At 41.7% G+C, this 25,795-nt stretch overlaps 1 protein-coding gene across 4 annotated transcripts in view; it reads right to left on the minus strand.

The window, feature by feature from the left end:
- PDE10A (phosphodiesterase 10A) overlaps window positions 1-25,795 on the minus strand; it is a 343,399-nt gene that overhangs the window by 199,568 nt on the left and 118,036 nt on the right. For 2 of the 4 annotated variants that reach the window (XM_071430669.1, XM_071430706.1), the window contains exon 2: window positions 24,020-24,180. The exons of the other annotated variants lie outside the window; for them this stretch is intronic. Coding sequence is in view for 1 of the 2 variants with exons in the window: in XM_071430706.1 (XP_071286807.1) it covers window positions 24,020-24,053 (34 nt within the window). In the remaining variant the exon portion in view is untranslated. The remainder of the gene's footprint in view (window positions 1-24,019; window positions 24,181-25,795) is intronic. 4 annotated transcript variants of the gene reach the window in all.

Genomic DNA, 25,795 nt, shown 5'->3' on the forward strand with positions numbered 1-25,795 from the left:
ATATATAACAGTATAACAGAAACACAAAAATATAGAGATATCAATTATTCCTTCTCACAGCTTCATACACTCATACAATCTTCCCTCTTGGTAGATATCTGAGCTGTACTGAGCAATGGCTAGATGTACAATACAGCAGCCTGCAGCAGGAAGTGAAGAAGAACTTGGTCACATGAAAAAGCAAAGGAAAGTAAGGTAGAAGGAGCACAGTGCTCAGTGACATTCTTGCCTTAGAACTTCAGGCCAAAAGATCATGACCAAACACATAGGTATGTCCTAGGTTATCTGAGAATACAGTTTAATGTCAGCCATGGACAAACACTTTTTTTTTAGCGTATATCTTACGACAGAAGAGACAGCCCAGAATCCTCAAAGGTCAAATCAGCAGAGGAGGTGATTCAGGAGGGCACTGGTACAGATGTTCAAATTTTACTGCCTACTTCAGTCCTCTCCAAGCTTCCCCATCATGACTGCTTCTTAAAAATATTTATCATGCATGGCAAAAAGCTTGCACTGATGAAACACCAGCTGAAGGTATCAGCTCTAACTTTGCAGAACACATCAACACAGTGGGCTTCATGTCTGCTCTCTGAACAGACCTAATGACCAACATCCAGGCAGTCTGACTGGTAGGTGGCCCAAGTATCTTGAGGAACACCATTTGTGTTATATCCTATTCAAGAGGAATCAAATCAACAAATAAAATAAGTAATGGTCCCTCAAGAGAATGTATGGTAGTGGTTGGACAGGGGGAAAGTGACTGCTCTACCTGTACATGATTTGGGCTCTCTATTGCATCAGTGGTGTTTTTTAGACATTTCTTACCCTTTTTGAAATTAGTACAACCAGAAGAACGAACCAGAACTGAACAGTCAGACCTGAAAGCCTATGCCTAGACTTCTGAAACGCTTTTCAGCTTTGGAAAGACCAGCCCTGCTGAATCCATCTCCAGACATGGCATAAACACTGTAAATTGCTAGCTACCACCCTGTGACAGAAGCATTCATCATATCATCACTTTGCAGCAATTCCAAAAGTCTTTGGCACTGAAATGGCAGACACAACCTTAACTGACCCTGGCCCAACCTCTGCCACCTCTGACAGCACCAGAAATGAAATAGCTTTTGATTGGTGCACTGTCTGACTTGCAAACTTGAAGCAGGACTTCTGTTCCTCTGCTAAGTCAGAGGGCACTGTGCACCCAGCCTGGGTCCTCCAGCAGTCAGGAAGCTGGTATAGTGGCATAGTGGCAAGGACCTCTGAAGAGGAGATGCTGGCTATTCACTTGCTCACCCTCTCCTTGGAGGATAACTAATCCCCTCTCCCTGTTAGCTACGTGTTTGAGCTGTGTCACAAAACATTGACAAACCTCTCCAGGATGGGCCATATCACTGAGAGAGCATTGCTACAAGATTGAGTATTTCAGGTTCTCCCAAAACCCATGTCAAAAGTTAATACTGCCCAAATCAAAAGGCTTGTGTTGCTCCCTACCTTAGGTTAAGACCTCTCCTACTTCTCAGTCATATTAAGACCAATTCTCATTCAAGCATCCTCAAATACCGACTACAACCCAGACACCAGAGGGTAGCTTCAAGAGAGAATATGCTGCAGCTCTTGGGCAGTTCTGAGAACTTTACATCTATTAGTCTACAGCTAATAGATGTCTACAGCTGTCCCCAGAAACACATAAATCTGCCACTGATTGCATTGCTGCCAGCAGGGTGTCACTGATGGACAAACAGAAATTTAGCCACAGACATCCTGTCTTTCTCCCTCCCCTTGCACCATTCTAAAGCAGGATATGTAGGATAGTTCCCACTTATTACAGGATACTGTCTGAGGCTGCTAGTGAATGCTTTTAATAATAGGAATAAGGAAAAAAAATTAAAATAAAAGCAGTCTAAACAAAAGAGTTGCTTGATATTGCATGTCAAACCAAGGGAGAGAGACTTAAAGAATTTAAATCCAGAATCACTTCTGCTGTTCTTTTTCAGGCCTACCACTCTCAAAGGTATACAACATACAGCACTGCAGAATATTTAGACTAAAACTAAAAAATATAGCCTTACAGACCTGCAAAACATGGACCCATGCATTTCTCCATGTTTTTTAGACTGAGATTAAACCTTCAGTCTTACTTAAATAAACAAAGAAGCAAATATTTAACATTTTTCTTTTGCGACAACAGCCTCAGAAATATAGATGGATCAGTGGTGGTGAATGGTGTGGCTGTTGAGCCCAGTTCTCCCAGCGTCTTGGAGATTGGGACACCCTTGAATGGGCACTGTTGCATGTGGACAAAATCCCAATACTGCCACAACAATTGCAGGTAATGTAGTTCAAACCAACATGTCTCCACAGCTGAGAAAAACAGCTTATTGCCAAGGATTTACGTAACAGGTGTAAACAGCCGAGGAAATACTCTGGCAAGCCTACAGACTCAGCCCAAAATCCATCACCAAGACAATAAAAACAAAGAAAATAAATAGGGGGGAAAAATCCAGCAATTCTACAAACACACTGACTGCAATGTTAAACAAATATCCCAAATTACTTTGTGAATTGCCAAGTCCTGTACTACTAGGTTTCCTCCTGCACAGTGTCAGTACTGCGACCTCAGGTCTGGTTAGGATCACTGCTGTGAAAAATAAAACTTGTGGGATAGGCCACACAGTTTCTTTGAACAATACATCATCTTTGTACTGGTTTGAACAGCATCAAAAGTGCATAGAGAATTTAACAGGGAAATTTCTGCCTCTCTCAAAAGTCAATGACGAAAATTTCACTTGTGTCAGCACCATCAGGTTTTAACCATGACCTTGCGTTACGCTCGTTAAAATGTTAAAAATATGGATCTTGGATAAAGCAAGCAATACATGTATCAACAAGACAAAAACCATCCCCAGTTTAGGAAAACTTTCCTTTGGAAATGGCAATATTTGTACATTGAAATGATGCTGTCCTCTATTCCCAACACTGACTTCGTACCAGTCATTGGAGTTTTCTACGTATCAGTGACCACAGTGGTAACGGGGAGGCAAAACCATCTCCACAAGCACTTTGTTTTTAAACCTTTTCCAAACTGAATGGAGAGGAAAAGTTTTATCCAGAGCTATAATATGATTTTGTTAAGCGTTGACACCGAGTTTAATGACCAGCAAAACTTTTCTACTTCCACTGAATTCTTTTTCTTTCCTTTTGTTTTACAGCCTGCTGAAACACTGATAGTCCACATCTGGTTAGCGTCTGGCTCAAGACAGACACCAAATAGAAAAGCCCATGTTTGGGATGAAAGAGGCAGGCATACACTGCACAGGGCAGAAGCGCCATTTAATGCTTTTCTGCACAGCAGCAGTGGGGTCTGTGTGGGGGATAGGACTGGGGAGGGGAAGTGTGCTGCAATTTTGGGGACACTGTTCTGCTTTCTGAACCCCAAACAGTTCAAATTTAGTTTTCTTGATCCTTCTTTTCTCTCAATAGAGACTGTGTCTAATAAAAGCAATGAAATACACAGTAAAGACCCAGCTGTTTCAAATGCTTCCAACAGCAAACGCATAATGTTTATATAGGGAAAGCATGAAACGATTTCTGCAGGGATAGGTTCATCATACAGAACAGCCCAGAAGATCCCTCAGTGCCACAAACCAGGGATGGCAGAAAACCAGTGGTACTATGTAGACAGGGCACTGGCAAAAAATGGAAATAACCATTATATAGGCATGCTATTACAGAGGGACATCCAGCAATGGTGAATACACCAATGGAAAAAATAAACAGAAGTCAACAGAGGCTACAAATGAGGACAGAAATTATGCTTTGCATTAAAACCAGTGAGAAAAGCAGTATTAAGTGGTATTTCAGAAATATTTGTTTCTCCTACATTATCAACACAAGCTCCTTAAGCATCACTATGATGAGTTTACTTGTTGCAACAACAGATGAATAATTACTTAATGCTGTAATGGATTGTATTCAATCTCTTTGAAATGTGATGAGTCTAACAGCAACCTGCCATGTAGAAAAAGCATAAAAAAATCCAACATAATTAGCCTTATTGACAGAATAAAGCATCAGAAACAAAGGCAACCTCCTCCTTAAACATGGACACAAATTACCCCCTGAACACAAGCACGTGCTATCCATCTGAAGGGGGGAAAAAAGCTATTTTAGAGACTGTTCCTGTAAGAAAAGGATGTAAAACTGGAAAAACTGAGACGAAAAAAAAAACCAAAGAAGCTGAAGCAAGCCCCAGAGAGGCAGACGAGCAGAGGGAGCATGGCATGACTAAGCACTGGGCTCACCTACCCCACCCCCTCAAGCAGCATTTTGTTTTCCATTTAAATAAGACCTATTTTGTGGCTTCTGTCCCATCCCTTCCCCCCACCCCCATAAGTGCAGCAATAGAGGATTCTGCATATTCTTTGTTGACATACACATGCAGGGCAGAGGTACAGATATACAACTCACACCATCATTTGCTTATCCTCATTAGTACAGCCTGCTTCGCCTTGAAATTTTGCTCAACTATTTGAGTCCAAGAAAAAAAATTAAATTATTTGGTAACTGCAGAAAAGATGCTCAGCAATTTGAAAATGACAATCAATTGAAAATGTTTCATAGCCATTATGCTAATGATGTTAGTGTCAGGGGGAACCTTCAATGTCGGAAATGTAGGCCCTGCATTAAAGAACCAAATGCAGCTAAATAATTCCTAATGTGCTTAGAAATGGTACTCATGATTTTAACACTTCTACTGAAACCATTTTCCCCTAGGATGTGATTACAGGCACTTGAGGAACAAATATGTGGTCTTAAGACATAACATTTCAAACCTGTCTACTGCTTTACAATGAAACATGTTGTACTGTATTCACTATTTTCCATTGTACCTGCTTACTGTGATCCTGTTAACATCACCTTCTTCACAAAGAAACAGACAATAAAATGAATTGCAAGAACAAAAAAATCCTGTTACAAAAGAAGTGCATTTGTAAGAAAATTCAATATTCTGCCCATGAAGACAAGAACTGGGTCAGAGTTTCTACCAAAGCTATACTTGTCAAAGCTATGTTACAAATATACAGCTATAAAATGAATTAGGCAATCAAAAGAGACAAGATCTAAACTTTGTTATCCTTGTTTCACTCTACAGTAGAGAGAATAATGAAGGACGAGATAGATGCTATTGAATAAGGGACGCGTCATCTTCTCCCACATTATTCTTCATCATGACATACCACGAGCAGAGATTAAATAGAAGCCCAGATAAGTTCAAATGATACAGCTATCAAACTCAGGTGCTTCTAATAAGCCCTTCACATAGGCACTTGGACTATTAAAAAGAGGTAATGCAAAGACCTGTGAAATGGATGAGAGAAGAGAGACAAAGAAAAGGAGCTAATCTGAATCTCTCAACAGGAACCACCGGGAAATGGGAACAAAAAGGAAGAGGCAACACTGTGTTTAATTTTTTCTTCTCCTGGTCAGCAATGCACACAAGAATAGATTTATCTCTCCTTTATACCTATGTAAATGATAAGGTACTCCACAGAAGACCATAAAGTTACATCAGTATCAATGAAAGAGGATTTTAAGTGGTCTTAGATTACTTCAGATCATCCAAATTACGTTTTTGCCGAAATGGACAGTGCTTTACTCCACAGGGGTGGAGAAAACTTGGCTTTATTAACACTCCTTTCCAGTCATGATCCAGGAGGCCTCCACACAATGAAGCAGGAGGAGAGCTGGACGATCACCCTATTGGTGCCTTCCCTGACATACCCTCCAAGGATAACCCTTACTACACATCTGAGAACTCACCATGATGCAGATGATGCCCAACCTTTCCCAAAGACACAAATCCACCGGGAAGCAGTCTTCATTACAGCAAGGGTTGCTGCCTGTGGATCCATGTGTCCTTTTAAAGGGGATGGTGTAGGAGCCCACCCAGGGCCATTGTTCTTCCTGTCCCAGTCACTCTTCATTACTGCTCCCAGTCACAGGCAGCAAAATAAGAGGATGCCTCTGAGATCCTGAACACCAGCAGAAAATTAACATCAGCCTGGTGTTTAACAGCAACCCTAATTGTAATTACAGCATATGGTTCTTTTTCTGTGAGATGGGATTTCTTTAAGAAAGAGATTATATAGCATTGTGTTTGTTAAAGAACGACCAGTCATATAAACAATAGAATAATATAATCAAGCAGTAAAGCTAATAGTGCCTCCTAGTCACAGATCTGAAGTTTAATGACTCAAACCTGGCAGCACACTGGGAGACTTGAAAAGAAGAGGTTTTCCTAGCTATTAGGAGATGGCAAATAAGCATACACAGGCATGATCCTTTCAAAGGCAAGAGAAGAATCTGTGGCTTAGTTGGTAAACGCACAAATTTTAGACTCATGGCTACATGATGACCTTCTCCATAGAATTATTTTATCAAGGAGACTGTATTAAAGGCACCTCTATCTGTGCCACCCAGAAAATTTATAGAAGCATAAAACAGAGAGCTGAGTTAGTTAGAAGTACTCCACTATGACTCCTGGACTAAAATGAAACTTCTTAATTTATTGTAGTCATCCTAAGACATATAAGCTCTATCAAATAGTCATCATTACACAGGAATAAAAGCAGTTATGCAAAGAATTATGTTTCTAACCATCCTGCTGTAATTATTCAAGTGGGACTAGCAAAATTTCCCTATATGAACAATTTCCCTATATGAAAATTTCCTACTGCCTCTGGTAACAAATTTCAGGAATTGAAAAAATACAAATTCAGTTAATTTCCAAGCAAATTAACTTTTTAGCAGAGGGGCCCAAGTGCTAAAATGTCTGCCATTTTTGTATTGCTCTTCCATGATAAGTATATTATATATATATATATATATATATATATATATATATATATATATATACACACACCCTGTATCTTATATATAGGGTACCAAAAGCCACTGATGCAACAAACTTTTACCTGCACTTGCTGGGAGCCAAAGCAGGTTAAGCTCATGGGGCACCTTGCTTGTCCTTGGGATTCAATAACACTACTGTCATAAGCTGAGCTGCTCCACAGTGACATGACAGGAACTTATTTCCAGTCCTATGACACATAGTAGGTCCACAATGCCTTGCTTCACCTGTGGCTCCATTTAAACTCTTCTATTTGTAGGTACCACGCTTTAACTTGAGGTGCAGCAAGTCCATCACGTGCGGGGCCATCTGACAGGGAGTCTTTGTGCTTTCTGCATGTAGGAGGAAGACGTGGTAGGACATGCTACTAATAGTCTCACAGAATTAAAGAATCATTTAGGTCTCAATGCATGTCACCACAGCTGATGCACTTGTAGTCTCCCACGGCAGCTCAAAACCTGTGCATTTTACAGCATGAAAAAAGAGATGTGAGGAGGGTTTCTGGCTCTCCCATGCCAGTGACGTAGCTTGGGGTTTGCAGGGCTGCATTAGATGCTTCCTGCTCCCTGTCCAAAGCCACAGCAGTCTTACTGACAGTGTGCAATGACAGGAGACAACTACAGGGACAGGAATCCCTAGAAACATTCAAGGTCAGGCCGGATGGGGCTGTGAGCACCCTGACCTAGCCTCACTGCAGGTGGGGTGGGACTAGATGACTTTTAAAGATCCCTTCTAACTCTAACTATTCTATGGAGGCCAGGGAGGATCTGCAGCTCCCATCAAGGGGGCACACCACAGCATGCCATACCATGCCATCGTCACTGATACTCACCCCAAATGGCCTGACAGCTTCAGGGAAGGGCAGCTGTGGTCTTGGGGAAAATCAGACCACAGTGCACAAAGCCAACAGCAGCATGGGATGCCCATTTTGATCCTACTTGTTCATATCCTGGTACTTTCTTACCAAATTTCTCTGTCCAGTGCACTTGAGGACAGGCAAAGGCAGACATTACTGGGGGAGAGGAGGAAGTAAAATTTATAGCATATTTAGCTCTTCTTGGCTTCTAACTATCCTTTATGCATAATGGCAGTATCTGCTGTAAAGAACTGCACATGGAACCAACCATCACATCACATTCACCTCAGCCATAGATTTTGCAGGTCCAAGTCTCCTGTTGCTAGGTTGAAACCATTCAAATCCCCCAATACCAAGGGACTCAGTGACAATTTACAGTGAAAAGCACAATCATATCTTAGAGAGAGGAATCAATCTGAAGCATTGCAAGGACAAGAAATGCATCTCAGCACATGTGTGAAACAAATTCTTGTGCTTCATCACCAAGTGAGAAGAGGTTTGGTGGGCTCCTACAGGCAGGACTTGGCTCGCAGCCAGCTGGGCATGGCACCACACCTCTGTGCCATGCCTTGGGCCACCAAAGTGGTTTACACTGCCTCAGTGTTTCCCAGTCAGCAGGGAGGGAGTGTGTGCAGGGAAAGAGGAGCTACAAACTCACCTTTGTGGACCAGGAAGATGTAATGTTTGGCTCAATATGGGGCATGATTTGTTTCCTTTCCATGAAGCAGATCTCTGCTTTCAACCACCAGTGAAACACTAATAAGCAAAATACAGCATCTATAAATACCTGGTAGCAGTATCAGCCCTTCTGTGGATACAGCCCTGAGGGAAGGTGGCTAAGGGTCACTCTTAGCCCAAAAAAATCAACTGGCAACCAGCTGGCATCACAGTCAGGCAGCTGCTGACTGAGGGCCAGACTCAGCCTGTCTGCTCCCACTTCACTGCATCTTGCATCCCCTTCACTCAGAGATGATGCAGGAGCCACCAGCTATCCCCTTGGCACCAGAGGAGCTGATCTCAGGAGGCTGAATCCCACCATGTGGCTGCTTGTGCCAGGAAGCTCAAGAGCTGATTTTGGTATGTGTGCACAGACCCCAGCACAGCCCACACATGAAGGATCAGGAATTTGGGCTGTGTGTGTTACCTGGCAGCTTCCAGTTGCTGAAGACAGCAGGTCTTCAGCAACTAGACTTGCTGTCCACCTCAGGACACATGGGATGGTAAGGTAAGGGCTGGGATTTCAGGAGTCCTGGGATTCTGGCACAAGAACCTTACCTTTGCCTTCACCACCCAAGCTCAGAGCCAACACAGTGGGAGGAACAACTACAGGGAAGACAGAGCAAAGCCCACACCCAAATAGCTGCCAACAGGGCTATTGCAGCAAAAAGACTCAATACATTAAAATTGCTAAGAAAACACACCTGTAACCCCTAGCATTCATGAAATCAGAGATGAGTAATTGTATAAACTACTAGTTACAGAGCCATAGCAGAAACTCACTAATGCAGTTAGAAAATTTCTATTCTTGGTCTGAATTTGGATGCTCCTCTCTTGTGCACATAGAGATTCCTTGGTTAAGAAAGTTAAATAAAATCCATTTCCTTATATAGCAGAAACAATTTAGGCTACAAGCATCCCATGCCAAAAGGATTTTCAGCCTAAAAATTACATTATAATGACAATTCAGACATTAATTCTTTGTTTAAGCCTAGCAGATTGAGCAATTCTTAAAACACAATTCTTTTAATAAAAACAATAATGAAAAATAAATCCACATATTTATAGAAAAGAATTATGGAACTGTCTCTCTTTAGGAGGAAGAAAAAGAGTTGAACAGACTTTTCTGAGAACTTGCAGTATCTTGTAGTTTGTGTTGCATGTTTCTACTATTTTTAAGATAATCCTAGAGAATAGTGGAGACTTTTTCCCTACTACTGTGCATGGTTCAGAAAAGTCTAAATACAGATACACTTTGCTATATGAAAGCCCACTTAGAAAAAGAAACAAACAAGAGCTAGAATTCCAAAACAAACACAGTAAATTTTCTAGAGATGCAGCTGAGTGTGGAAGGTTATACTTTCTAAAATACCAGGAAACAGAGTTACAGTGATGTTCTTCTACGGGATGTACCTACTTAAGTTCAAGTGTCAGTAAACCAAGGGAGCAAACATCCTAATTAATCTGCAGGCCACAGTCTCCACCCATTACCCACTGACTAGAGCTCTTTTTGTCCTTAACATCGATATCACTGATGAAGAGTAACAGGCTGATGAGCAAAGGCTGACCTGGCAGAGCTGGGGCACAGCAACCTGAAGAAGTGCTCTTTCTTTCTACAACACCTGTCTCCAAAAAACATAAGCTCCTTCCAGAAGCAACTCCTGCAGACTGTTTTAAGGAGGAGGGATCATAGAGACACTGAAAGGCTAAACCAGTTGCTCATATTTTACACTGACCAAGGAGCAATCTGAACCTTCATGGTATCTCTTCTAGTCAGTCTACTTGCTGGCTTACTCAGTAAGCCAGGACTCTCACAGATATTGATTTGTATATGTGCATCAATAATAGCTCAACTGTGCACAAATGTAAAAAAAAAAATTATAATCAAATTAACCATGAGCACAGGACTAGCATCTCCACACAGCCAAATGCATCCTGCATTTAATTCTGGGCACTGGAAAGTAATTTTTAAACAGGTCTGCTAAAGATGTGGAATCCACACATAGAGTTCCTGTGATAATCCTGACCCAATGCATACACAAACCTCTACAGCTCCATGCCATCACCACCAGTGCCTGTGCTTCTAAACTGCAGTGCCAGTCATGTCAATGTCTTGGATGGCCAGAGAAAAAAGCTGTTAAAATGGGACCTTTTTATTTGACAGAGTAGCAGTGTGGAAGCGAACACTGGGAATACTTACACACACTGGTAGAGAAAGACTGAGCCAGCTCACCTGACAGAGCCACATTGGACTGTGGAATTTATCTCTAGATATGCACATTCATATGTGGAGCCAAGGTCCACGATGACCACATGGCATAGACAAAGGTACTGTCTTCTGGCACACCATCATAGTGGTCACAAAAGGTGCAGAAGAATCCCTTGTTTGCAGACTTGCTTAGCAACCTTTTTCTGGCAGGGATCAACTACACAGCACCATGCTCTGCAGTGAAGTTTCTCCAGTTGCCCCTGTTTAGCACACGGTTTTCGCACATTTTTTGGTATTTTTTGTGCCCAGGGGCATGAATGGAAAAGGCAGTAAAAAGAAGATGTTGTCCATGCTTTACATCAGAAGAGACATAAAGCTAGTATTGTGGTATTCAAGAAATTCACCCTAAAATCTCTTCCTAATGGTTTTAAAAGGCTGCAAATCCATAGCAGGAGAGAAGGAGCCCTAGAGGACAAAGCAGGTGAAAGCACTGTTACACGCTAGCATCTGCCCACACAAGGGTGGAGAAAAATGGCTGGCATGCTAAAACCCTCCATGTCTGCCTGGCAATCACACAGGCAATCACTTCTTTATCGCTGAGTATAAAAGTGGTGTAGTAGGCCCAGGAAATCATCCACAGAACATGAAGTTAAACCACCAGTACTAGCCAGCAACACAAGATGATGAACAGAGCTCAGACTAAATAGAGTGCAGCTCCACAATCTTCTGTAATGCTTGAGGAAGGCACATGAGAATTTCAAAGGTAATTTAGGGGGGGATTAAAATTATTTTTAGCAATTTTCATTAAAAAAAACCTGGAGTTAAAAATTAGGTGAGAGAGTTCAAACCCAACTCTGTAGTCTTACCACAGTGTATGTTAAATATACAATTAAAAAATCCAGCTAGATCATTACCCCTAATAGCATCTGTGAGTTTCTAAAACTGACATTTCTGTCGACATCTGAATTGGTCACTGGAGGTGGTAAATAAGATGATTTGCCACAGATGTGAGGAACCAAATCCCAGAGCTGTGCAGAGAACAAATGAGAGCTCTGTTTGAGCCACAGCAGAGGCTTCTTTCCTCCCTGTTTGAGGCCAAACGCACCCACAAACAGCTGCAATAAAGCCATCGCATCAGTTACGGCCCTACCACTGCCGGGGAACTGCACAAAGTTGCATTTACTTGTTAAAAATGATTGATTTTAGCTGCCCTCCATATCCACGCTCCACACAATTCCCCTGCACGCTATACCATCTGCTTAATTCTCCCAGGTTGGCTGTGGCATACCGTGACATCCAAAAATCAATCAGAACCACTCGAAACGTCAGCAACCGAGGAAGAGCGGCTGCACGTCTGATCTCACCACTTGTTTTGCAGAGTACTCTTGCTGCCTGCCCAGCTAGTGTGGAGACAGTACATTTCTCCCCTTTCCAACAATGTGATCTTATCTCAGGCAGCTGGCCTGCACTCTGCACTTTCATTTTTATTGTGTGGGTTCTCAAACCCTGATGCAAATAGTCTGCTGAACATCCTCCCTCCACGGCATGTAGAGGCTTTTTTTTTCCCTCTTCAGCCTCCTTCCACACGGCGCGCTCCAGCGTCAGGCTGGCTCCGGCCAGCTCCCATTGTTCACATTGTTATTTTCATGTCAAGGGCGTGAGAGGAATTTTTTTTTTTTTTTTCTGCCAGAACAACCATTTAAAGCCTAGGCCTTGAAAATACACTTACCACTTGCAGGAAAACAGTTACTGGATTCTCTGCAAGGCCAAAGGTGAGGGACAGAGCCACGTAGTTAAAAAAAGTGAATGCTGATACAAATGAAAAACTGAACCAAAGAAGGAAGCCATTTGCAGAAGAAAACGAAAACACCAAAAGTTTAATTTGTTCTGCAGTGGCCTACATAGAGGGTGAACTGCCACAGCAGATTAGACGAGTGGTCCACTGGGGCTGCCGTGCCAGCACCGCTGTAGCTATCTCTAAAAGCGCGAGAGAAATGATGCGTGTGACCTGGAGTGACAAAAGGGAAGAGGTAAGGAGCCAGTTAATTGTGCAAGGCTGTGCACGAGCTCTTTCCCAACACCTGCTTGGGAGCCATACCATCACTTATTCCTGCAGGTACTGTGATAACAAATGCTGCATTGTGCTGCGAAATTGCCAGTCTTTCAATGGGGAGTCCACAGAGTCTATTTCAAGTGCATCCACCTCTTGCAACTGCAGGCTGCAGCAGCTGACAAGGTGTTGGGAAAGGAAGTATATCCTTTGATCAGCTCTACATTTACTATACTAACTTTACATTAAGGAGTGTAAAGGGGCTTCACTCAAGAAGAGAACCAGGAAGGAAATGAAAATGTTTCACTATTCCCTTCACAGGTTTTGGGGTTTTAAAAATAAAAACCCTTCTTCACAGTTCAGAAAGCCTCAGGCCGGTCTCCTGTAACCTTGCTTTAAAATCTCTTGCACACTGATCCTGCCTCCTCCTGTGACTGCTTTTATCACATCTTTTCCGACTGCTGCCACTGAAGAGATGGCAACCTTTCACATGATATTTCTGCCTGCCCTCAATTCTATGCCATGTAGGTTTACACCTTCTAGTTGAATTTTAATCCCCTCTTTAATATAACTGAGTATCCTAGCAACTCCAATGGCTATTGTGGTGTCCCTAAATACCCCCACCAGGTTACTCAGAAGAAACTGTAAGTGTTTGAAAGAAGGAAACCTATTAGAATTAATGGAAATCCCTCAAAATTGGTAGGGTTTTAGCTAATATGGACTCTCCTACTTCTCTCTGTACCTTGTGTTCTTCATGCTCAGAGAACCAGTTCCCAATTTACTTTCTACTCCCTCTTAAAAATCCTTCAAATGCTTACAATGCTCTTGGTTCAAGTAGCAGCTTCTCCTAATTATGAGTTCCCTCTTAACTTTTGTATGGTCTGAGTTGCTGCCAGCCATCATTTGTTTATTCTGTGGCTTCATAGCATGCCCCTTGTTTGGAATAGCAGATACCTGCACTTCCAAATCTTACCTCATCAGTTCAGGATAGGTTCCTTGCCTAGTAGCTCTGTATTTGCTTTCAAAGTTTTTATCAAAGAGGTACACTAAAAAGGTCTTGAAAGATAGAGGCACTTGGCCAGGAACTGGTTCTTCAGGACCCTACACTGGCCTTTCATCTCTCTAATTATGCTCTAAATGACTCAGCAAGCAGTCAATAACAGGCACTACAACAACAACAACTTCCCCTCATCATAAACAGGTAGTTATAACTGGCTAAAATACAACAGTTATTCAAAAAGCTGTCTGGTCCTTTAAAGAAACCAAGAAGTCTATTTCTTACTCAGGATATCACCCTCCATCTGAAGAAGCATTCTGAGACCCCTGTGGACTTCACTAGGATTCAGGTGAAGCCCATAATTCATTATTTTTCTAAGTCCACACTACTTGTTCAAAAGGCCTTACATGTTTACTGGTATCTTTTAGTCCTGATAATTTTTTGAACTTCAGGTTCTCAGGAGGCTTTAAATTTCCCCCCTTAGATACTCCAGTTCAAGAAACACAGATAAGAAAAAAAAAATATTTACAAAAGTCATGTCTCCTTTCCTGTGCCAAGTAGCTACTGATACGGTACTTGTAATTTTAGCTCATTTTGAGCAACCCCAGGTTTCAATCATGCTCTTCTGCATATTTCTAGCCAGATGCTATCATGTCACTACGGATGGTCATGGGAACTCAAACTATTGACCCTTCTCACCTCTGTTAGCAACACATGCATCTAAACTACTCATCCCTTTCTAAAACAGAAGCTTTTTGCCTGCTCTTCCCCCACCACACCAGCAAACCTTCCTCTTCGCTCGTGTTGCATACATCCCCACACGTGTTTTCTGGATGGCAGCTTAGGGAATTATGGCAAAGGTACAAGGGCTGGCAGCAGAAATCAACACTAGCTCTGACAGGCTACAATGAGTAGATGGGTCCCAACTGTTCCACCTCAGACAAACAATCAGCCTTTATTTCATCCTTCCAGGGCTCAGCCCTTCCAGATGGGAGGGAAAGGAATGCAAGGTACCTTCTCACTAGCACAGGGCTGGGAAGCTGAGTTTGGCATGACTGTTGGGCAATCCAGGTGTGAGGCAGACAACAACTGCTCCTTCCTCAGAGGAGCTGCCCACCATCAGTGTGCAGTCACTGCTATTGCTACAGTCTTGTCTCTCAGGAAAGCTTCTGGGGCAATCCTGTCCTCTCACCCTGCAAAGAGCAGATGGAAATTATGCCATTTGCCCCCAGAAACATGTGCACAAGTGCGTGCAGGAGTCCATCATGGGGCTACCAATGCTCTCTCCTAAAACCTTCTCATGTGCTGGGGAGAGGATGACCAAGAGACTATTGGACAGGAGCAGTAGGTCTTGGCAAATTGCTTTGCTACTGGCCTGTTATTAAAAATAAGATCAGCAACTTATATGGAAAATTGAATTTCCTCAAATTTTGAAGAATTTATCAGATGTGGGAAGGGATCAGGTCATCTCCCTCAAGTAAGTGCAACACAGTGTTTGAGTGAGATGTACTGAGACAGCTAAGGAGGCACCTCACTTTAAACAAAGACTGTAACCACATCGTTTGTTCCTATAGTCATTAGCCTTCTAAGCACTAATACTTTTGTCTTGGGCTTTGATTAGTAAACCATTGCTTTATTTTACTGCTAGGCCTGCCCAGCTTTATGGAACAAGATGAATTACGTTAGAAAAACAATAAGGGAAGAAAGATACAGTGCTGAACAATATGCAAACCAGAAGAATACTGCAGGAGCTTGGGGGGCAGGAATATAGAAGGGCAGGTGGAGCAGGATGCTTACCCTCTGCTGTAAGAATACAAATCTCATCTAACCTGTGCCTCCTCTCCACATCCTTCCAAAGCAGCTACTGGGGTACAAGCACAGAGCTCACAAGGAACATTTCCACACCCCTTCCTTCACAGCACTTGCCATGGAACTAGCAGAGGCAAGCCAGGACATCAGTTCACTTCCAAATCTTAAAGAGGAATAGATACATTTTGGTAGGCATCAAACAAGCTTCCTTCTGCACTTTGTCTCAGTGACACATTTCTCTGATGGAAGGGTGTCAGGGACAGCTCTTCACCACACCCTGAACATGTCCAGAGGAGGTGCAGGACTTTCCCCACTCTACTCTGTTTTAATAAACTTTGCTGCTTCTTTTAGCCTTATGCTCTTTTGTGCTCATAAAATTCAGTTATGGCCACTACTGAAGTGTTAGTAATTACTTAACAGTAATTAGCCATGCTAGAAACAGGTATAGGTCCACAAAGAGTACACTCATTTTTCTTCCTTTTGGACATTTTGGACACTCACTGAGTAAGAGTTATTTCTCAATAAAGCTGGAGCTAATCTTTCCTGCACTTTAACTCATCCCTGAATTTTGAGCATGCAATTGATAAAATTGGAAGGAAAAAACACCAAAAGAAAACAAAGAGAAAAATAGCTGAAAGGAATAAAAATAAACAGAAAAGAGCACTGGATTACATTTTCAAAACTGCTACTAAATACTCTTTGGATTTGTCAGCCCTCTAAAATAACTTGGACTAAAAAATTTGCATTCTTTTTATTCCACTGAGGAATTGTGCCCTTGACTACCCTCTTATGCATTTGTTTGGGATTTTTTTTTTTTTTGGTGAGGATTACATGAAGAATTAGACAAATTTATGAATTACCTACAGAACACAATCATTTACTCACAAGCAATATAAAGAATACATGCAGTTAATCTGATACATTCACAGCTGACCTATTCCTGTCTAACCAGTTCTTGGGAGACCTAATTGGCAAGGGTTCCCTAATGAGCTAGAAAGAGAGAAGACTGAGGGTGGAGTGGGGAGCACCACCCCATACTTCAGAGGCAACCATTCTGTATCCTTGGAGGACTGGGTTTCTGACTCTCAAAAGACATATGACTGTTAAGAAAAGTGAAGAATGAGAGCGGACCTGACCTGCCAGATTAGGCATTTCCCATGGGAAGCCAACAAATTCCCTGCAGAGGATTTGTGATTTCGCCCTGTCCCCTCAGGTAGCACAGTGCTACCAGAGGCACAGTCATGCCTCTCACTAATTTTCTTCTGCTCTGATACAGACTTGCATTCTCTGTGTTTTACTAGCTGCAGAGGACAAAGCATGTTTTGTGCCAAATAATGACTTGATTTGAAAGGGTTAAGTTTAACAGATGCCAATATAATTCTTTAAAATCCCATCCAATCCTTAATTGCTGGTAACAAAGACTATTTGCAGCACACAGAATTGCTGGGAATACTCTTCTGCTTCAGTGTTGCTGGCAAGGAAAAGGCTCGTTGACAAATGCTCATTTTTCTGTGGCACACTTTGCACACCCTGCTTTGGCTGATGCTGCCAGGGTGGTAATACTGAGAGGGGTACACAAAATGCCTAAAGGTAGCCTAAAGGTAGCACAGAAGGCTACCTAATCTAACTCTAAAAATAACAAGACCACGGCCAGAACAACCACCTCCAGACACTCCAGCCCCATGGCACCGTGGGCTCAGGAAGGCATCTAAGCAAAGTGCTTAGTCCCACCTTTCACTGACCAGTTGCTAGTTAGGAGGGAGCTATGGAAATGGAGGGAGAAGGGTGAAGAAATGAAGGGAGGTATGATAAGGTGGTAGATCAGGTGGCTGGGGCTGTCTGGAAGCACCAACTGAGCAGTCCTGCCCTTGATTCCTGCAGCTTGGGCAGGGCAATGCAACACACCAGACCTGTTGCTCAGACCATATCATACTCATCAAACTTGCTATGCTATTATGAGGAGCAAAGGGAGGCAGCTGACTTCTCTGACTAGCAGGGCAACATCCAGGATGGGCAGAGTGAGTGTGCCACAGCAACAGTGCCCATCCAAGGCACCTTTCTCAAGCCCCTGTCTTCTGTGCTCCTATTACGTACAAGGGCTGCTGGCCACTGAACACCTTATCATTCTCACCTTCCCATATTTTTTTGGCTAAAATGAGACATCTTACCCAAATAGCAACAGGAAATGTTAAGCAACATAATCTCCCCACAGAATAAAGCAGCAAGTGAAAAAAACAAAAAGCAAAAAAAAAAAAATGAAAAAAACCACCCAAAAAAACCTAACAAAAAACCCAAAAAAACCAAAAAACAACAAAAAACCAAAATCAATTGTTTGGCAGCATTCATTCCTTGCAAAAATCTCCTCTCATTGAGGAAGTTTCCTGAGAAACACAGGAGTCACCACCTTTCATTTGTCATCACCACTGTCCTTCAGTCCTGGTGCCACATACCCTAGCCCATACACACAGACTCTTCTTTTTGGAGCAATGGAGTGCCAAGAGGCTACTCTATACTTGGAGCCTTTGGAAATGAGCATTAGTCACCTTTCTTTCCCCTGGACAATACTGTACCCTCTTACATGCTTTTTCTTGCCCTTCCCTGCTCATAATCCTCATGCCTTCACTTTCCCCTCCCACAGCTCACCAAAGAGCACCCCTGCCCCATGTGAAGGGTTCCTGTGTCCCATTACTGACCACAGGATCCTCCTAATCCTCTGTTTTTGAGGATCCTCCTAATCCTCGGTTTTGAGACCACTACAGATGCAATGCAGATTGAGGCCTCCCAAGGCATCAGACTAAAGACATCCTGTGACTTTCAGCTAACCTTCCACTGAGCAGCACTGTAATACTCACTTACAGACACTGTAAGTGCAGAAGCACTTCTTAATAGCAATAAAAATAATGTTCTTTTCACTCTGCTGAAAACATGGAAGATTTCCAGAAGCAAGTCAGGCAGTCAGCCTCCCCTCAACACCCACTCCTGCAGGCGTGCGTAGGGAAGAAGTTCACTTTCTGACATGGAAGCCTGTCATTCCTCCAACCTCTCTCTCTTCTCTGATGCCCACATACAAACTCTTACACTTTGTTCCTGGATACCTTTCCTCCCTCAGAGATTGGCTGAGCCACACAAGCAGATCACAGGCCTCTGTATTCTAGGTGCAGCTCAAAAAGTAAAAAGAACATCTTCTTATAAGGCCATGGTAACACACTAGGGTCTGGCTCAGTGAAAGAACATATCTACCACCCTCTCCACACCATCATAAATTAACTTAAAGTGATAAAATTATTCATTCAGACTTTACTACCTCCTCTGATGAAGACTGCGTTGGCCAATTATTTCAAGGAATGCCACATTACAGATGGGAACTCATTCACTGAATTGTTTTATAGGCCAGTGTTCATCAATTTTGCATAGGCTGCTTTGTTTTTAGAGCTATTTTCTAATCCTAACTCACATCACAGACACACATCTCTGCTTGGATTAATTAAGATCTCAGAGAGAACCTTCTGCTCCATTACCCTCCGTTACTGATTTATAAAAGAGGCCATGAAGCAATGTTCTTAATGATAATGAAGAGGATATTTTATCCCTTAATTCCGTTCCTGTGCTTGAAATGCAGAGAGATGTAGATATTTCAGGGAATAAGGAGAAAATCTTTACTAGTTGCATGGCATCCTTCACTGGCAGATGCAATACTTAATTTTTCTCTCCATAACAAGCATTTTGGTTAGTGATCCTTCACCCTATTAAACAGTGAAGAAGACAGAGACCACCACCACCCAACACTAAGGGGACAGACCAGCAGGAACTAATTTTTAACAATAATGATATGAAACAGCTCAACAGGACCTCAAAAGCAGTTAAGGTCATAGGAAACTTAGGCCAGTCCCAACACATGGAGACAGGATGATTATGCAATTCCTGAGAGTAAGGACAAGAGGAGTGTGGAAAGCACTACAGAAAGACAACAGGCTAAGTGAGCTCTCCTGCAGGCACCAACCAACTGAGATGCTTAGCCTCCTCAGATGAGAGAAACCACCTAGGTTTATTTTGTACAACCAAAGCAAAACTGTCCACATCAGCTGTGAGCCACAGACCAAAAAATTCAACAAGGTGGGTAGTGTAATATCGAGGATTTGCCCCTACTAAGCCCCCCACTGTTTGATGGGACAGAAATCCAGCCCCCAGCAGGAGAAAGCACGAATGGGAAGGTGAAAAAACTGAGTTACAGCAACAGAAGTGGATTTCTGAAGTGGTCTAAACAGGCACAGGTCTGGCTCTCAGGAGTTTGACTTTATTTGAGCAGTAATCCAAAACAATCTTATTCCCACCATGAATTTCCTATAAACAGGAAGCAGCAGTGACATTGCTAAAAATGACAGCTTCACTGCACCACAGAGGGAATCCCAGGATGCTCCTCTCACAGGCAGTCACTGCTCTGCAAGTGCAGAAGAGCTGCAGACCTTGGGGGGGTCTGTATTTCCATGGGATGAGACCTTGGGGCCTGTATTTCCATGGGATGAGACCTTGGTAGAGATACACTTTTCCCCCAGGGTGTCCTTCATTGCCTTCTTCTCTGCACCTCCCAGCATCCGCCCACAACTACCTTCACTTAAAAAATTAGACTATCAAAAAAGGTTATCTTCATTTTAAATGGTTTACCTAATCTCACCTGACCCCAATTTTAACTATGTTGTTTTTGTAAAGCTGAAGGCAATTGGCAAAACAAAAGTGTTTGTCTTTTACCTATCTGCAACCTCATCACACACAAAATACACTGTCAAAAGCAGGTCTGCTTCTTTCCAAAACCAGCAAGCTAGGCGGGTAGCCCACAGAACCTACGGGAGAATTTACCTGGACTTATTTCTGTAGCATCAAGGCACCTCTCTCTGCATTTTATACTAATTGGGCAGAAATATAAACCAGAATTGATTTCCTGTATATCACACACAAAAAATTTAACAGAACAGACAAACCCTGACTCCTTCAGAACCTATAAGAGACATCAGAGAGGTTTATGGGCCATGTAGGTAGTTGTGTGCACCATCAGGCATATTGAAACTAGATCCCACTTGCTAGTTTGTACAAGCCTGCTAAAAAGGATGTTTATCTCAGAGTGAAAACTGATATTTGGCATTTTTGAGAGATTTTTAACAAGAGATTGTGTACCATGACTCAGTTAATGTCCTTGTTTTCAGTCTCAAGAATAAGAGTTTTTATGATTTTTGGATTAAATACTTTTGGTGTACAGAGAAAATTATTCTGTTCTGCTACTTTTTTTTTTGTATTTTTTCTTTATACCAACTTTATTTTGGTAAGTCATACTAAGAGAGGCACAAACCAAAGCATACAGCACTTACTAGCTATAAAACAAGAAAGATATAATCCGTGCTGTCTAGCATTTCTCCACCAAACTGAAGGCCAATTTTACTCTTGCTGAAGCCCTAATCCCATCTGAATTCTTCAAAAGAGAGGCAGAGTTCCTCTGTCTTGTACCACACTGAAGACATACATATTCACAAGTAATTTGATAAACAAATTATTTTGCAGTTAAGATGAGTTTGACAGATACAAATGGAATCACACTTATTTTGTCTGATTGGGTCAAAATAGTATTCCATCTTGGCCACTAAAAGAAAGTAAAAGGAGAAAATAAATGCTTGCATTTTACAGAGTACTGCCTGAAGGCCATCTTTCCTTCCCACCAGTGCCAAGATGCAAAGCTCTGATTCTGTAGGTGTTCAGAGCCAGACAGGAGCTTTCCCACAGACACAGCTAATGAGAGCACCACTCTGCTACAGGGCTGGCAAAAGATGATGGCCTTTATTCTACAGGACTGTTTCATTGACACTGATGGCTGTGACTTCTGCAGCTGAGTAAAGACAACAAAGATATGTACTTGTAGAATACTGCTGGCATTAATCTGCTCCCATACACTATTATTTCTTATCTACCCTGTGTCCCTGCATCTTAGCCAGAACCTCACAGTTCCCAACAGCCAGGCCTTTCATCTGAGGCTAGGAGCAGTAACTTGTAAGAAAGCTGTTGAGTAAGCAGGGGTCTCACAGCAAGAATACCTGCAGGAAGTACCTGCAATTTAAATATGCACACACATGCTAACAGGTAGATGGTGAATCAGCTCACACCCTGTGAATCTTGTACAGCCCATGTGAAGAGTCACACAGCAAACACTGAACTCTCTAATCTGTGCATGGAAGTCTTTTTCCAGCTTAAGGGGAATGCCTGGGCAATATGAGGTGAGAGCTGATCCTGCATCAGTGCGTCAAGCCTTTCAAGGACAAGAAAGGCAAAACCAGAACAACACATTGGAGAAACCACTTAAAGGGATCAGACACTGCAGCTCAGTGACAGATCTATGAGCCAAACAGCAAATCAGACCCCACCCTGGCTACAGATTTCCACAGACCTAAGAACTGCCCAGCTCCCTGGGCACAATAATCCCAGGGAGAGAACTGCATCTACCTTTTCCAGATTGGCTGTAATGATGGCAATTTCTCACATACACTCTGCCATGATAGCTCAAAAGCCATGCAGCAGAGCAAGCAGAGCTGAAAACACTCTTCCTGGCTTTATTACCCATTGTAAACAATCACCTTCGCTTCCATTATATTCCTACCCAGACACTCAGAATGTTTTTTCGTTGCATTATTTTAAGAGGAGAAACATACACGCTCTATTTTCCATTAAGCTCTTTACATATGTATTTTCCAGACATTTCTGATGATCACCATTCAGATCTTCCTTCCTAAAGACAAGGTGATTTAAAAAAAAAAAAAAAAAAGTCATTTACTCCCTCCACATTTACCTCCACATTTCTAAAGCTGACAGTTTTTTCTTCAGGATTGATTGGGGGTGAGGGGGGGTAGGGAAGTTATTTGTTTGTTTTAAAATGATAATAGGCAGACTTGGAGAATAGAGAGAATGAAATCTCAGAGGGCTCCAGCAGTCTTTAAAAAATTCCCCAGAAGCAGTTTAATACTGCTAAAGGTTGATTCATGCAATAAATGATGCATCAGAGGCATATAATTTTTACTGATACAGCAAGAGCTCAGTCTACATATATGTATGTCCTCATGCATATTCACAGCCTGCAATACAACTTAAAGCTGAGACAAACTGCAAAAAGGCTTTTTCATTCTCTAACATGAAACATATGTTAAGAGCATGCTCTCTTTATAAATTTCAGCATAAACTTGGAGGACATTAATTTAGATACCAACACGAATTATGACATAAATTTAAGAAGATATCTCTATTTGAATCTTTAAAACTTGTGCTTTAAGTGGCTGCATTCCAGCAAAGACAAAACGGGTAGCAGAGTCTAAATTCTAAGGCCAAAAGCTTAAAAGTATTTAGTAATTTTAGATGCTCCCTCTGAGATGTTTTGGGTCTGCCAAAACTGTAACAAAATAAAAGCTCATAATTTTGTAAATGCCAACTTCTCTCCAAATTCAGATGCAAAAGCTTAGGTCTCTAGCCCTATATTTGGTTACATTCAAGTTTAACTACTGACAGTTTCAGCACATAGTAATAATCCGTACTCCTTCATGAGATCCTGATTCCAGCAGTCAATATAGTTAAGCACTTTAACGTATGCAGAGTAATGTCCTAGGTTTCATTTCAGCTGTATTTGCTCCCCACCTCCAAAAATCCAACTATTTCTATTTAGGAGTCCTGACACAGAATTAAGTGTAGCATGGTATTTAAGAGCCATACAAGTCCTGCTGTCCAGAAGTTTTGGTATTTTGTCAGAGTAATGAAATATCACAATCCTTTCACAGATGAGAAAACTTAAAGTAAGAAAGACTTTTTATACCAATGGAGATGTTCTTAAAAAAAGTGTGCTGCTTTAAATGGGAAATTTGCGGACTGCAGTATTACAGCTTTCTACAAAGGTAACACACTAAAGATCCTTCAATAGCCAAACATGTCATTGAAGCTAGGCAAGAAATTAACCAGATATTTAGCAGAAGCAAGGCTTTCTTGGAAAACTAAAGAAAGCTGCAATTTCATAGCAAGAGATCTGAATGCTATCAACTAAAAGCAAAAAAACCCAAAGGTTAAACAATGAGCCTTTGGACAAATAGTTCTAACACAGATTTTCCATAACAAAAAACATGTGGCTCAAAGAAGTTATGAACCACTTAAGTGGCTCATTTGGGAAATTTAATCCTTTGACAGTACTGGTGTGTAACACCAATCCCCTTAGTGGCTGAATTTTACTAAGTCCTGTGCACCACCAAGGATTCTGACTTAAGAATCTAGGACAAAAAGTTACACTGGGGACTCCCTAGAGGTGAGCATTCTTCACCTCCAAGCAAGAACCCCTGTGATAGTCACGATTCAGAGAATAAATTTCCATTGCTGCATACAAAATAGCAGTCAAAGCAATATCTGTTTCAGATCTTACTTAAAGTTATGCTGAAACAGCCAAATACCAGCTCACTTACGTAGCTTGCTGACTTGCTTTCTGCATTTCCACATTTCCAGCTGAATGTGAAGATGTACTTTTCCCAACTTCTCTGCTGCTTCATCTTCTGCATAAAGATAATGCTGGACAGCGCATCACAGAAGCTGCATCCTTCTTCTTTTCAAACTCCAGGCCAAGGTTCTGTTTACACATGTTGATAAAAATTCTCTTGAGACATAAAATTTGCAATACTAAATGAACAGAAGCCTGCCATGCTGATGAAAATTTGCAAACCATAAAATTAACTAAGAGAACTTGGTCAGAGAATCAAGGCGTACCAAACATGGCTTCCATAAGAAGCCAATGACAGCTGCATAAGTTGTTTGTTTTGGTTGGGGTCTTTAGAAAGCAAAACCATTAATTTAAAAGTGGCACATCGTCAACAGGTTCCTGTTTCTTTTTGTTTTCTTGCTGTTTCTTGTTTTGATTTATAAAGAATGATTTGTCAGGCAAAAGCTGTACTTTTGGTGTGAAATAGGTACCCAAGAGCCCGTAGACTACATAGGATGGGGAAATACTTTTATAACTTTTAACTCTGTGGAGAGAGAGATTAATGGGTGGCTCTTGTTTCTGTCAACGTTATTTCCTGTAGCATCACATGCCAGTGCAGGGAGCTCTCATTCTTCATGGCTTCTTCTTCTCCATCTCCCCACACCAAACAACATACTCAGTTGTTAATTGGACTATTTAAATCCAAACTCTAGGGACCTCAGCAGACATACTGAATATCCATGTTAACAGATATATTAATATAAGATCTCTTGTTCTACACAGGTGAGCTATTTACTTGAGAGAATGGAACAAACTAGACATAATGCCTTAACTGCATTTTTTCCACACAGGTCTCCACCCTTCATGCTAAATCTAGCCCTGAGAGCTAACTAAACACTTCTGCCCCAGAACTCAGGTAGGCAGGTTGGTTGGTGGCTCACTGGCTGGAAACTCCTCTGCTGTGTTTAAAGGTCTTTATAAATAATGTCAATATTTCACGTAATTGTTTTTTCAACCTGGCCAGGTTTCTGTGCACTCTAATTGTTCTATATCACTGTGGTAAACACTTCCTGTAGACAATTTGTTAGGAAGTTTGGATTTTATATAACCCAGGAAATGAAGTCACCAGACCTGTGGGCTGCCTGGAGTGATTCAGCCCCCTGGTTCCTGCAATAAGCAGGCACTTGAGACATAAAAATCCAGAGGCAATGACAAACTAGTGCAAAGAAAAAGGGTGTATACTAGTTTCTCCATACACTCTATTCATACCTAAAAATTCAGAAAGTTACAAAGAACTTCCACAGAATTTCAGCCACTTATTTTTATCCCTGGTGCCAAAATTAGAGATAAATTCTGATCCCTTTTCTCCTCTTGTCTTCATTGCATTGGGGAACAGAACGGGACACAATGTGTAGGAGGGTATTGAAGTTTCTTTCTGTATCTTTTCACTAAGGAAGCAATACTTTTTCTTCTTTACTTCTTATTTCTATTGGTTACAAAATACATGTGTCACTTTCTAGTAACTTCCCTGGTTTTGCATCATCAGTCACTTATCAGTGCTCTGGAAAAATGCTACATAGCTACAGCTAAGGCAGCATTCCCTGAAATGGCCTAAGAGTTCTTAAAAGTTCATAGCTTTTAGTTCAAAATTAACTTGGATTTAGAGCTTTCTGCTGGTTCTGATTGTTTCAGAAAGCCTGTGAGAAAACTCAAGAAAACCTAAGATCTAGACAGTGGAACAGGCTGCCCAGAGAAGTTGTGGACT

This window comes from Agelaius tricolor, unplaced genomic scaffold (genome assembly GCF_023055355.1).
Source record: "Agelaius tricolor isolate 1412-34295 unplaced genomic scaffold, bAgeTri1.0.p SCAF_1, whole genome shotgun sequence".
Classification (NCBI taxonomy): Eukaryota; Metazoa; Chordata; class Aves; order Passeriformes; family Icteridae; genus Agelaius; species Agelaius tricolor.